This window comes from Eriocheir sinensis, chromosome 59, assembly GCF_024679095.1.
Source record: "Eriocheir sinensis breed Jianghai 21 chromosome 59, ASM2467909v1, whole genome shotgun sequence".
NCBI classification, from domain to species: domain Eukaryota; kingdom Metazoa; phylum Arthropoda; class Malacostraca; order Decapoda; family Varunidae; genus Eriocheir; species Eriocheir sinensis.
In genome coordinates this window covers 7,417,953-7,432,579 of record NC_066567.1, presented here as the reverse complement: position 1 = coordinate 7,432,579, position 14,627 = coordinate 7,417,953, and the positions used below count along the sequence as shown (strand labels likewise).

Sequence of the window (14,627 nt, the reverse complement as noted above, 5' to 3'; positions counted from 1 at the left end):
TTACTATACTTGGGTTAAATATCAGTGACCCCCCAATAATAATATTTTTTTCATCTCGCACTTAGTTTTCTCTCATTCTGTCTCCTCTATAATTTCCATAACCTCTTCTCGATCTCTGCCATTCCTGATCCTTCATTTATTTGTATATGCATAATTTTCCTTCTCCCTCACAATTTCCATTCACTCCCTTTTTCCTCGATCCTTTTCTCTACACCCTCATCTATGCATCCTCTTCTATCTTTCCCTTCTTTCCATTAATCTTCATATCCACCTCATTATTCATTTATCCGTATACATGTAATAACTTCTATGCATGGTACCCTCTTCTCCTTTCTTTCCATAATCTTCATATCCACCTCATTATTCATTTATCTGTATATGCATATTACCTTCTATGCATCCCTCTTCTCCTTCCTTCCATAATCTCCATATCCTCTTCCCTATCCTTTTCTGATTCTTCTTCTCATTTAACATTTTTATTTTCCTTGATGGAGTTGGACAGGCTAAGAGTCTCTCCCACTCTTGATGATCTGTACTCTCTCCTCCCTCTCTTTCATCCTTCTTTCCTCATCTTTCATTTATTTGGGTAGGCGGTGGCCGAACTGGTAGCGTACTGGGCCCACATTCACCGCGTGATGGATGACGCGGGTTCAAATCCCCACGCTACCACTCGGATTTTTCAGTCACCGCCGAGTGGCTTAAAACTACCCACATGCTGTCCTGAAGACCACCCATCAACCCAGACTCTAGAGGAAGCCGTCCAAGCGAATCAAGAGCGAGTTCCGGGGGGCAGCATGAGCCAATGCAAGATGGCGCCACTATAAACACTCGCCTGCGCCAGAACGGGCTGGGCCGACCATCAGGCCCCACCTGGAAGAAGCCTTGGGCTGACCATCAGGCCCCACCGGGAAGATGCCTACCGGCAACAACGTAAAAAAAAAAAAAATAAAAAAAAAATAAAAAAAAAAATCCGAGGAATGAACTTGCCTATACTTCATCTAATTCATTGAGAGTCCCTCGTTGAAATCGTAACCATATCTATTCTTCTTTAACCCCTTGGCTGGAGATTTCCTACAAGAAGACCTCACCAAGCTACAGGAATGGAACAAAAAGTGGCTGCTGCAATTCAATGAAGAAAAATGTAAAGTCACGCACCTTGGGGATATCCAGCACACCAATACCACATGGGAAACACTCCGCTATCCACCACAGAGGCAGAGAAAGACCTGGGAGTATATGTTACCAGGCTACCAGTGAAGGCCAAATCCGTGCTAATCACAGCGGACGGGGTAACTTGCAATCACACCAGCGTTAACCAGCAATAACACCAACAACATACCAACAAATAGTTTAATGCTTCATGAAACCTTACGTCTATACTGGCAGACTTGCGTAACATTTGAATTCTCTGATAACAAGTGTAACAAAACAGTTGAGTGTGTGTGTGTGTGTGTGTGTGTGTGTGTGTGTGTGTGTGTGTGTGTTAGGGTGTAGTCGGTTATTTCTGTGTTCTCTCCTCTATTTCTATCTAGCTTCGTTTGAATGGATGTTTCTTGCCAGCACCTCCTCATCTAACTCATTAAAAACACCTAAAACTGTTAAAATTGTAACCATATCTGTTCTTCTCTAACTTGTAATCATGGCATCTTGTTCTTCTTTTGTCTACAGAGAGAAACCACTCTCTGTTTACCTTTTATAATCCCTTTCATGTGTGTTTGTGTGGGGGTGTCTATGGCTTGCATTCTCACACTTTCAGCTCACACAACAAACATATCCAAAGACCACAAAGGAGATCAGTTGGGTTCACATGAGCATTTTTCACATTCATGATGCAGAAGCCTTGTCAAACTATCACTGGGTTAAAAACACTACCCATGGAAATACCCACACAACTTCAATGAAAGCCTTACCAAACATGTGTGTGTCGTGAGTGGATTATGAATATGGGTCTATGTGTGTGTGTGTGCGAGTGTGTGTGCATGTGTGTGTGTGTGGCTCAGGAGGGCTGGCGGGTGAGCTGATAGAAGCACCACTTTTCCATGAAGCTTGGTACGTAGTCGCTGGTTTGGGTGAAGGTGACGGGGGGCTCCAACTTGCCCATCTGCTCCTCAAACATCTTCAGCGCTCCCTCGCACTGAATCCCAATAGCCTGTGAGGAAGGTATTATTACTTTCATTATCATCATTATTATTATCATTATTACTGTAAGGACATTTTCAACAAGTTCCCCTAAAGTAGGATTAAATGAGACAAGTCGAGAATAGAGGAAAAGAAGAAAGATGAGAAGAAAAAGAAAAGAGGCCTAAAAAGGAAAAAATATGTAAAAATTGAACAGTAAAAAGCAATGAACGAAAGGAGGAAGGAAAGGAAGGGAGAACCATAATAAAACAATGAATGAAAGAGGGAAGGAAAGAAAGGAAGAGAGAACCATAAAAAAATATAAAAAAATGAAAGAGAAGAAAAAGAAAGGAACGGAAAAAGAAAAAAAAAAAAAAAAAAAAAGTAAAAAAGAAAAAAGAAACAAACATCAAATAAATCAAAATCTGCCGCCCCCTTACGTGAGTCATGTATTTCCCAGTGGACGGCTTGATCAGCTTGGTGCCAGAGCCCATGACGGTGCGCATGAAGTCCCAGTGCTCTCCGCGGGGTGTCTGGGAGATGGGCACGTCCGTCAGGTCCCCAAACACATAGTCGAACTGGCGTCCCTCCTTGATGTAGTCCTGCATGTGGGCGATGGCGTCACCCACAATGACCTGAGGAACCAAGGCCAAGGGTGAGGGGTTATTTACTAGGGTGGCTCAAGGGGAAAACAAAGATAGAAAAAGAGGAAAGGAAGAAGAGGTAAAATGAGAAAATGCAAAGACAAGGGCAGCTCAAGGGAAAAAAAAAGAAAGAAAAAAGAAAGATGAAACAAGAAAACACAATGAGATGAGGAACCCAGGCTAAGGTCATGTTATTCCTTTGTGTTTTTGTTTTGTAGGACAGGAGGCAACTCAAGGGCCAAAAATATAAAAACAATAATATAATAATGAAAAGAAAAAAGATAAAAGAAGAGGAAAAAACAAATATGATAATCTGAGGCAGCAAAGGCAAGCATCAGGTGTTTTGTTTTGTCTTTACAAGGAAGAACGCAGGTAAAACAATGAGAGGAAAAAAAAATAAATAAATAAATAAATAAATAAATAAATAAAAAAAAGACCTCAGGAAAAAAAGGAAAAAAATAGAGAAAAAAAAAAAGATGAGTATGGTTCTCACTGCATGACCTTGAATGACTGACCTTATAGTTGGGGCCATCGTAGTTGTCCAGACAGTCACCGCACGCTGACCTCAAGTGCTTGCGACACGACCTCATCACTGCATCGTCAATCTGTGAGCCAATAAATAAGATAAATCAATTAATAAGTAGATAATCATTACATTCCCACCACCAGTAACTTCCAAGAGGAGAGTATCAGGACACCTCTCCCCGAAATTGACCTCTCTTCCGGCCACTCCTCTAAACTCTTTTTAACAGTAGTGATTAGCGGGCTTTTTTTCATTAGTTTCCTTTTTTTTTGCCCTTGAGCTGTTTCCTTTGCCGTAAAAAAAATTAAAAATAAAATAAAATAACCACTGCGTAATTAGGTAGTTTCTCTCTTTACTAACGAGCTCTTGTCTTCGTCTTGCCTCAATCTTAATCAATAAAATAAAACTCCACACTTCAGCAAGATCTAATGGGGGAGGTTAACTTTTATTCCACAAAGTTATTTTATTTTAACTTTTCTTTTTATATTAATTTAGATTCAACTATTATTGGCAAGCTATTTTTTTTATTTACTTTTTTTTTCCCTTTACCTGTTGTCTTCATCGCGAGTCAAACTTACATCAATCATGGTGACGAACTTTGGGTTTTCCTTGAGGAGTTCCCAGAGCAGCGCACCGTCACCGCCGCCCAGGATGAGGACCTCCTTCCCCTCGTAGGACTCCACGCCCTTCCTCATCAGCCCGTGGGTGTACGACAGGTCACTCTCGGCAAGATCTAGTGGAGGAGGTTAATTCATTTTAGTTTGTTTCTCACCTTTTTTCAACATTAGACTCAAATCGGTATTCTCAGATGCTTCCGCCACTCACAACTAATTTAAGGTTGAAAAGGAAATTAATCGGGTCCTCATGAAAAGTTGGAAAGTTTTGTTTAGTCGGCACAACATCTGTGGTCATATGCCAGAGAGAGACAGAATGGGAAGGAATTATAGAAGGGAATAGATCCCAGGAGACGGGACACAACCCCCGATTAATACCTGGTACCATTCACTGCTGGGTGGACAGGGGCGTAGGGTATCGGAAAAGCCGCCCAAATTTTTCCACTCCGCCCGGGAATCGAACCCAGACTCTCTCGGTTGTGAGCCGAGTATGCTAACCACTGCACCACGAAGACCCCCAGGTCCTCATGAGTGTTCTTTCATGTACAGATGCGTCATCAGACTACCACCAGGATCATAAAAGTACCCATGGAAACTCCTTCAAAAGCCTTGGCAAGTGTGTGTGCTTGGGCGCCAAAATGTTTGTAAGAGCATGCTCCTCAGCCACTTACTCTGGAGATCGTCGAGGACCAATAGGTTGCCAAAGGTCTTGGTGTGGTAGATCTGCACCTTCTGGAACTCTGTCCGCTCCTCAAACACTATCTTGTCCACGTCATACTCCAAAATCCTGTCATCTGTAAAGGGGGATTCAAGACGTTGGGTTGCAGGTAGGGTTGTAAGATTCCCGGGAATTTTGAATTGGGAAACTTTATATATTATAGGTAATTTATATTATTTATCATTCAATTTGTAAGTAAAATTACTTTTATTATGTATAAAATAACATGTAAAAGTGATTTTTATGTTACCTAATATTTCTGGGAATGTGAGACACATTAATGGAATTCACATTAATTTAAATGGGAAATTCATTTTGGTTTATGAGTTTTTTTGGTTTGCGAGCAAAATTCCAGCACGACAAACTTGTAAACCGAGGTATGACTACTATGAAAAAAGGGAATTATCGTGACATTACCACCACTAAGTACTATCATTGTTGTGCAATTAGACAACCAACCACCTCAGCACAAGACCCCCGCACACAGCATACCTGAAGAGGTGAAGTACGGGTTGATGGCGGGGGCGCGCTTGACGGCCGGCAGCACCTTGGCAACACTGCAGCCAAACTTCTCCTGCAGCTGCTTCTCCAGGCGCCTCCCGTCCTACAAGGGTGCAACGATATTTAGCTCCAGAAGGTCACGGTTCTATAGACTTACTGCTGTGTGTAGGGTATACTGTGGTACCTCTCATGACATATTTTACTTGTACTCTAAGTTACATATCAGTGAGACAAAAGCTCATTTCTGTGCAGGTTATATTTCCTTCCACAAGCACAAGAACCTAACTCAGTCACTCCTACTCCCTTTGGTAGCTTTGGTGTTTTCTTTGAACAGTTACTAAGATGACGACTCTATACTCAAACCATTTCAAAGCCTGTTTCGGCGTTAAGTTCCGTGGGTCCTTTCCTCCCTTCTGCTCTGCCACACAGTCTCAACACCTATTTTTCCCTCTCATATGTTAGCTATAGGCAACATATGAGAGGAAGGGATAGGTGTTGGGACTGTGGGCCATATTACAAGCCGAATCCGAGGAGTTTCGTGTCCCTTCAAAGGTCGGTTTAGGGGTCTTATTACAAGTCCAATCCGAGAAGTTTCAGGTCCCTACAGAGTTATTCATCCCAAACTCTGTAGGGACCCAAAACTTCTTGGATTGGACTTTTAGTACAGCCCCTAAACTGACCTTTGTAGAGACCCGAAACTTCTTGGATTTGACTTATAATACGGCCCAGAGTGGCAGAGCAGAGGGGAGGAAAGGACCCATGGAATCGAACACCCAAACAGACTATTTGATAAGGTTTGAGTATAGAGACCATCACTGACTTCCTAAGAGTGACAACTAAATGAGAAAGCAGTATTGCAGGAAGAAGTGAAGAGTGATCATCATCTGCATCAACACACAAGTTCCTCCAAGGGTGTGTAGTTGATGTTATATTTATGAACAAGCAGACTGACAGGGATTTGATCTTTCTCCGAGGGATAAGTGAAGGCAGTGCTCTGGAACAAACTGTGGGGTGCTTGTGGGGGAAAGGGGATAAAAATTCAAACACTATATACAGCAGAGGGACATATTGTGTTAATGGTGAGCTGTCGTGTTAGCCAGAGGTTGAGGACTTGGCTGGTGGTTGGCAACACTGGGTGCATTCCGTCCTGGCCTCATCTATTCTAGGCAGGGGAGTTAAGAGCAACAGAAAAAGGGAAAAAGAGGGGAAAGAAAAAGAAACGTGTAGAAAATAAAACTGAAATACAAAAAACTTAAATAATATAAAGCTCACCATCTACGAACACTTGGGGCGTATGTCCATCCCAAGCATTCAAACCATTAATAGTTAAGAACATTCCTTAGAACAAAAAGCAAATCCTGAATATCATGCAAGTTGACTGGCACTTACAGTCTGCAGATGTGGAGGCACAGAGAGGAAGAGCGGCAGATTAGTACAACCACGGACAAACACACGACCAACACACACACCAACACAATACATACAGGTCTTCCCACTCACACGCCAACATTAAGGAACTGCTCGGGATACAATACATAAGACTACAGTACGTGATTTTGTAATGCTAGTATTTCCGTATTTCTGTCCTCATTTAAATACTGGCATTACAATTTAGTTCAGAAATGCGAAGAAGAAATAAGTATCTATATAGACATTTAGGTCCTGAGTCAAGTATATATATATGACCTATTCAATCTAGAACTTTCTATTGACCAAGTATCCAAAAGTTAATACACAAACCTAGTTAAGTAAACCACACAGAACACCTTGATAGCATGCTCTCCCTGTCCGCTAACTACTCAGCATCACACATCTTTTTTTTCTTTCTTTTTTTTTTTTTTTACAGCAGAGGAGTCAGTTCAAGGGCATAAAAAAAGGTAACAAATGTGAAAAAAAGCCCGCTACTCACTGCTCCTATAAAGAGTTATCTATCTGTCTGTCTGAAATACTTGTTGCTTCAGTCCTTCAGGTAACCTCCAACATAAGGGAAGTAATGCTAGATGGTGCTCCTGGGTCTTCTTTTTCATTAATTTCCTCCTCTTTCAGCTTTCTCCATCGTGTATTTATGCTCTACAACACTCCGGCCGACTGATGAGGAGAAATCGGCCATCAACCTAACCTTTAATGTGGGTTCATCAAGTCACAAATACAATCCTTCTCTCCTAAGGCTATTGTTCCCCTTTCACTTGCACTTCCCCTGCCATCCTATTTGCAGTGAGACATGCCACTACCCCACACTCTGATTTCCTCCTCTCCTCTCCCCTTCTCTCCTCCCCTGCCACACCCAAGACACAGAGAGCATTCATCATTCTCAGCGGGAATCGGAACATTAAAGCCTTGAGTATAATTCTTTAAAACTCTGAAGACTAAGTATGAAAATAAATCTGAAGTTTTTTATGCTCATTCCTAAGAACAAACTGAGGAATTCACTTTCATATGGCTATCATACTTTTGATCGTTATTATTATTATCACAAACAACCTCGGAGAAATCTACGATAAGACACAAGAAATAGAAACTAACACAAACAATGCAGAGTTAATCGGAAATCGTGTCCAATTAAAATTTAGAGGACGACTGAATGAACTGATGATGAGGCAGCTGGAGACACTTACATTGTGGACTATCTGATCATTATTATTACTATTATTGTTATCATCACTATCACTATTACTATTATCATTATTATTGCAAAGATCCTGAAAGACATGTAAGATAATAGGTACAGGAAATAGAGAAACTAACACCAATGCAGAAGAGTTACAGGAAAAAACTGTCGAATTGGAATTTTAGAAGACCGTCATTTTAGCTTAACCATTGAACGAACTGATACCAAGGCAGCCGAGACACTCACATCATTGAGTATCTTGTGTTCGTTGACCTTGTCCGTGTAGTACTCCACCGTGGCGGAGACAAGACCGTTACTGTACAGCTTGATGGAGACGGTCATGGTGTCGGAGGAGTAGAGGGCCACGTGGTTCCCGCCCGGCACCTCACACACTGATACCTCGGTAAGCGTGGCGGTGAAGGGCTCAAGGAGGGGAAGCAAGTCTTGGAGCAGAGTCTTCCGTTCCACTTGAGAAAAAACAAACAAATCAATCAAACAGTAAGTGGAAGGAAGTCTTGAGGTAGGGTTTTCCATTCCACTTGAGAGTAAAAACAAAGAAATCAATCGAACAGTAAGTGGAAGGAAGTCTTGAGGTAAGGTTTTTCATTCCACTTTAAAGTAAAAACAAACAAATCAATCAGTCAATAAATAAGTGGAAGGAAGTCTTGAGGTAAGGTTTTCCGTTCCACTTGAAAGTAAAATGTCAAATCAATCAATCAAGAATTAGGAAGAAAGTCTAAGAATGGAAGCTTTCTCTCCACTGGAACATAAAAAGTCAAACCAGTCAATCATTAAGTAGGAAGAAACTGGAATAAACTACCCAAAAGTGTCGTCTGCAGCCCTTGCGTCAACACCTTTAAAAACAGATTTGACATTTAGGAATAGGATCATCAATCATTATCTCCCTAATCCTGGCCCTCTTACCATTTACCATTTACCATTACCTTTCCTCACCCTAACCCTTATCCTAATCCTGTCCTGGCCCCTTGAATCCCTCACATATCATGCCACCCAAGATGGCCCTCTGCGGGTCCCCTAGAAATGAAAATGAAATGACAGCTGTGCGAGAGATGCACAGAGAAGAGGCACCCTTATGAGTAGTTAGCTCCCTGCTTCTTTGCTATCACTGAGGTAAACAATCACTAAAGTAAACAAATCAAATATATTAACACAATAGTAAATATCAATTATACTAAACTCACCTGGATTTGCTATCTTTGCGGGGTTGACTCTGAAGTCCACAGGAACTGAGTGACCAGCCATTGTGTTCAAAGAAGTGTTGTCCTGAAAAATAAATACACTAATAATATTCTCCCACTACTATTCATAACCTATCTCATTACTGCAACAGTCACCTGAAAAATTATGAGATGAAGAAAGGGAGAAAAAATATAAAGAATGAGAAATATGGAGTGGAGGGGTTATGATGAAAGGAAGAGAAAGAAAATGTAGAAAAAAATATATAGAATGAGAAAAGGAGGAATGTAGGGGATAAAATTATAGAAAGAGCAAGAAAAGGGTGAAAATAAATATAGAATAAGAAATAGGGAGTGAGTGGGGAGATAAGGAAAGGAAGAGAAAATGTAAAAATAAATGTAGAAAATGAGAAATGGAGGAATGAAGGAAAGGCGATGAAAGGAAGAGCAAGAAAAGGAAGAGAAAAAATATATAGAAAGATACAGGGAGGAATGAAGGAGATAAAGAGAGGAAGAGCAAGAAAAGGGTTACAATATAGAACGAGAAAGAGAGGAATGAAGAACAAATAATGAAAGGAGAAGAAAAAGAGAAAAGAAAACATATCTGGATCTGGATATATGAAGCGCAGGTTCCTCGTAATTACCAGGATGAGGAAGAGGAGGGAATGAAGAGCAGACCATGAGAGGAAGACCAAGAAAATAGAGAGAAGAAAAAATAATAAGGACGAGGACAACACAAGGGCACACGTGGTAACCTGATCAGCTGATGTAAACAAAACCACTAAATCACCATAAAATACATAATACCTCCTTTAATACCGCAGATCTATAGTAATATATATACCAGCTTTACTCTGTGGTTCTCTTGGATCTAAATAAACCACTCTATATTACTGTAAACATGTTAATATACCTAAAATTCACAGGTGGTTGAACGTTTCTCTCCCTCAACAGCCGGGGAAGCGCGCGCAAGTCCAGGGGTACGGACCTATAATTATTTAAAAGCCCGTATTTTTCTAAGGTATTTTCCATCACACTTGCATTTTGGGGTGATCTATAGTGATTTTGATTATTTTCTGAGGTGGAGAGTGTTAGGAAAGGCTATTTGATGATATATATTATTTGATGCAGCACTATATACCCAAAGCGATAACCATGGAGGGAGTTATAGCAATTTGAGGTTATGTAATTATAGGTAAAAGGTACGGAAAAGACCAGTGGAGTGTGGGAAAGATAACCAACATGTAGCCAATCAGCTTGACGCAATACATTCAGATCATTAAAAGACTTTACATAAACCTATTTTCTTCCCTTTGTATGTTGGGTTGGCAGGTTCCTTCCTTCTTTGTTGTAGCTGCAATAATAAACTTGTCCCCTATCATTATATCTTTTTTTAGTTTCATGGTGCTATTTCCACATATAGGTATCCTTATAGTTGACATAATAGTTGTATAATCACACTCTGTACTGCCTGGGGGTTGGGATGGTATATATTCCTCCCTTCTCCTTCGTTGTTTTACTTGCAACAATATAGGACTATCAATCAATCAACTATCTATCTCAATCAGTTACTTCCACATTTATCCACAGTTGTATAATCACTCTCTGTACTGCCTGGGGGTTGAGATGGTATATTCCACCCTTCTCCTTTGTTGTTTTACTTGGAACAATAAACTATCAATCAATCAACTATCCATCCCAATCAGTTACTTCCACATTTATCCTTAGTTGTATAATCACTCTGTACTGCCTGGGGGTTGGGATGGTATATTCCTCCATTCTCCTTTGTTGTTTTACTCGCAACAATAAACAATCAATCATCAATCAGTTCCTTTATCTCTTCACTATATAATTTTTTCCATACCTTGAGCAGATGGGCAGCTTTCGGGTGATCGTCTTCCACTCATTGGCATGTAATAAGTTGTCAATAGGATCTGAGTGTAGGAGTCTGTCAGCATTAGTAATACCCAATCCCTTATCCTAATCCCAAATCTGATCTGCTAGTCCCAATCCCTACTTCTTATCAGTAATCACCAATCCCTAATCCTAATCCCTGACCCGTAATCCTTATCAGTATTCCCCAACCCCTAATCTTAATCCCCAATCCCTAATCTTAATACATCTAATCCTATTCCCCAACCCCTAATCTTAATACATCTAATCCTAATCCCCAACCCCTAATCTTAATACATCTAATCCTAATCCCCAATCCCTATCAGTAATTCCCAATCCCTAATCCCAATCATAATCCCTAATCCCAACCCTAATCATAATCCTCAAAACCTAATCCCTAATTCATCATCTCTTACTCATGGTTTCTTTTTCTTTTTACAGTAAAGGAGGCAGCTCAAAAAATAAATAAATAAATAAATAAATAAATAAAAAAAAAAAAAAAAAAAAAAAAAAAAGGAAAGCCCTGCACTAATCACTGCTCCCACAAACCCCCCAAAAAGAGGTCAATCACAGCCGAAGACACAATGAGAATAAGACACACACGCTTCTCTATATAATTATTGTGAATATGAAATCAATGTTTGCCTAAGTCCAGGAAGAATCATGCATCACTGTTTTCAAGAATTACACAGAAAGCACAGCAAAAAAATAAAATAATAATAATAATAATAATAATATAATGATGATTACCAGTCGTACTGATAAGGAATTTCTCTTTCAAAAAAATAAATTCTGTTATATACATCAGGTATCCGTATATAGAAAGCCGGGACAAAGGAAAAGGGCGGCCACCTGCCAATCGGACTCTAATGACGCAATGCAAGTGAAGTAACTAATCCACAATAATGAAAGTAACAACACTGGGCCGTATCAATTAAGGGACTATTACACTGGGCAAATTTTCCGTGGATCTTCAGTCAAACCACGATTTCCGCTAGCGTGGTTCTCATTTATTTCTTGTTATTGCTGCTGCTGATGATGGTGAGTAATACCGTCGTCCTTTGGTGAAATCTACCGTAGCTTTGGAAGATCGTGGACACGTCAGAAAACCACGGAAATATGAGAACCACGCCAGCGGAGATCGTGGTTTGACTGAAGATCCACGGAAAATTTGCCCAGTGTAATTAATAGCCCCTTTACAAGTCAAATCCAAGAAGTTTCATGTCCCTACAGATTTCAGTTTAGGGGCTGTTTTACAAGTCCAATGAGAGAAGTTTCGGGTCACTACAGCGTTCAGTTCAGGGGCCGTATTATAAATCAAATCAAAGAAGTTTCGGGTACCTACAGAGTTCGGTTCAGGGGCCGTTTTACAAGTTGAATCTGAGAAGTTCTGGGTACCTACAGAGTTCGGTTTAGGGGCTGTTTTACAAGTTGAATCCAAGAAGTTCTGGGTCCCTACAGAGTTTGGTTTAGGGGCTGTTTTACAAGTTGAATCCAAGAAGTTCTGGGTCCCTATAGAGTTTGGTTTTGGAGCTGTTTTACAAGTTGAATCCGAGAAGTTCTGGGTCCCTACAGAGTTCGGTTCAGGGGCTGTTTTACAAGTTGAATCCGAGAAGTTCTGGGTCCCTACAGAGTTTGGTTTAGGGGCCGTTTTACAAGTAGAATCCAGAAGTTTTGGGTCCCTACAGAATTTGGGATGAATAACTTGAACCCAAAACTTCTCGGATTCGACTTGTAATACGGCCCACTGTCTCATGAGCCAACCCTTGCCACACCCGGCCGTGACCATCAACAGAGTGCAGCAACGTAAAGGGTAGCGTCTGCCTAACACGCCGAGGATAAACGAGACGGTGAATGATGGGGCAGACAGGCCATCATGACTGTACACTCAACCACCAATACTGAACCTTCAACTTCCTCCTCCTCGCTAACTTGTATAATGTATTTGTGTATCTCGCATATCCTTACTCTCACCTCCCCTTCACTTTTCATCTTCCCCCTTCTCCTAAAAAGTGACTGGTTCAACCCACCATACAAAGTCCTATCACAGGAATAGATTAGACGAAAGCTGATTTTTTAAGCAATTACAATAGTACGTTCTTTCTCCCTCTCCCTCACCAAATTCTGATGGAAAAGTGTTCACTACTTTCACAATTTTGTACAAAGGGAAGTTCAAGGTACACTTCTTTAAAGTGGTCTACGGAGGTGTTTGGAACTGCATGGTTGCAAGTTATTTCTCCACCTCCCCCCTCATCCTCCACCTCCTCCCTTCCATCCCAACTGGCCTCTAGTTTCCACAGTATATTCCAAAAGTATCTTAAATTTGACTAAGATTAAATTTAATTTGTACAAAACAGCGTTATTGTAACATTTTGAACTTTACGTTTCGAGAGGGTGGTTACTAGTCATGACAAGCAGGTCACACGACAGGCAGCGAGCACACACTTCTAACACGGCGGCCTCATACTTGGCGGCGGCTGAGGTGAGTGGTGAGTGACTGCCCACGCCCAGAACACCACCACTACGCTAAGAGATTCACATGAGGATTGGCAATGCTTCTCCTACACTGCCCTGAATCCTAAAGACATCTGCAAGGCCTCAGTAACTTGCAGGATGTACAGGCAAGGTGTTAGCAGTCCTTGGCGGTGCTCTGAGGCTTCTGACTCCTGCTGTGCAAGTCTCATGATAAGCAATAGTGATGCGACAAGTCCTAAGGTGAAGTTCCCAGCATCAAGGCTTCTGCTAACTACACTGAGGGACTTGTTCTAGGTGAGGCTGCCTGGTGGGTGTGTCCTCAGCCTAGCGTCAGGGAACACTGCACTCAAAACACACTACAAAGCTATGGAAACCTTGACGAATCATCAAACGTTGCTACAACAATTAATGAACTGCATTAGATGAAAGATTTGAATCTCTAAAATGATTTATAGTCCTGACAGACATGACTTAGTGCTAAAGAATATCACTGATCAGTGTGACATCAGAACAGTAAACTTTTAGTACAGTACACAAAATATTAGTGACTAATATAATCAATATCTATCTGTGAAGAAAGCACTGGCAGTCCTTAGTACCATTACACAAACAGCTCTCAGACAGACAGAAGATTAGTACACAGCTATCCGTACAACAATAATATCTTATAAAGGTACACCTCACAGAGGCATAAAGGAATATTCTCTTGGAGTCACCACACAATGATCACTTCCAAGAGCTCAAATCATCGGTACCAATGCTGAAAGGTTCTCAGCACGCCCAGGACCAGCGGTGCATCCCATCGCTGCACCCACCGCCCCGTCACTGCCATGACTACTGACACCGATCAGTACCTCAACACATCTGTTCCTTCCCGGCAGATGCACCAACAGGCCAAACCTCCTGTTCTACGCCAAAAGTACTCAACAAAACTTGCTACATAATAATTTTCAAGCCAACATTAAACAGCCAAAGTAGTTTTTTACAGACTCCTCTGGTATTCCTAATGTTTTTATCACAACAGTATAAGTGCAAACCATAAAATCTATAAGATATGAGAAAAGAAGAACTAGCAGAAGTCTCTCGGGGTGTGTGTGGCTGTGTACCCAACTGTGGCCCTGACACCGGTGCCACCTCCACCCAGGCCTGAGTGTGGGTGTGTGCTGCCTCAGCCACCTGCTGTGTGTACACACACACACACACACACACATACAGAGGAGCACATCAGTCTCACAGATTATGCAAGATATACATTTTAGTAACACAAAATCCTTAACATGTAATGAAGATAGAAATTATATATATATATATATATATATATAATATATATATATATA

The 14,627-nt window shown here is 41.0% G+C and overlaps 1 protein-coding gene and 1 long non-coding RNA gene across 2 annotated transcripts; both read right to left on the bottom strand.

The window, feature by feature from the left end:
• Nucleotides 1-1,336: 1,336 nt before the first annotated feature.
• On the bottom strand, nt 1,337-9,962 carry LOC126985491 (spermine synthase-like). The gene is made up of 9 exons (XM_050840459.1): nt 9,836-9,962; nt 8,929-9,010; nt 7,973-8,193; nt 5,110-5,221; nt 4,571-4,693; nt 3,864-4,018; nt 3,278-3,367; nt 2,559-2,753; nt 1,337-2,149 (listed from the first exon to the last, which is right to left on the bottom strand). Exons 2-9 carry the CDS (start codon nt 8,987-8,989, stop codon nt 1,997-1,999), a joined length of 1,110 nt encoding a protein of 369 aa, XP_050696416.1. The 5' UTR covers nt 8,990-9,010; nt 9,836-9,962; the 3' UTR covers nt 1,337-1,996.
• Nucleotides 9,963-11,419: 1,457 nt separating this feature from the next.
• On the bottom strand, nt 11,420-14,606 carry LOC126985490 (uncharacterized). The gene is made up of 2 exons (XR_007738749.1): nt 12,214-14,606; nt 11,420-12,156 (listed from the first exon to the last, which is right to left on the bottom strand). It is a non-coding gene; the product is annotated as an uncharacterized LOC126985490 (long non-coding RNA).
• Between the last annotated feature and the right edge of the window lie 21 nt (nt 14,607-14,627).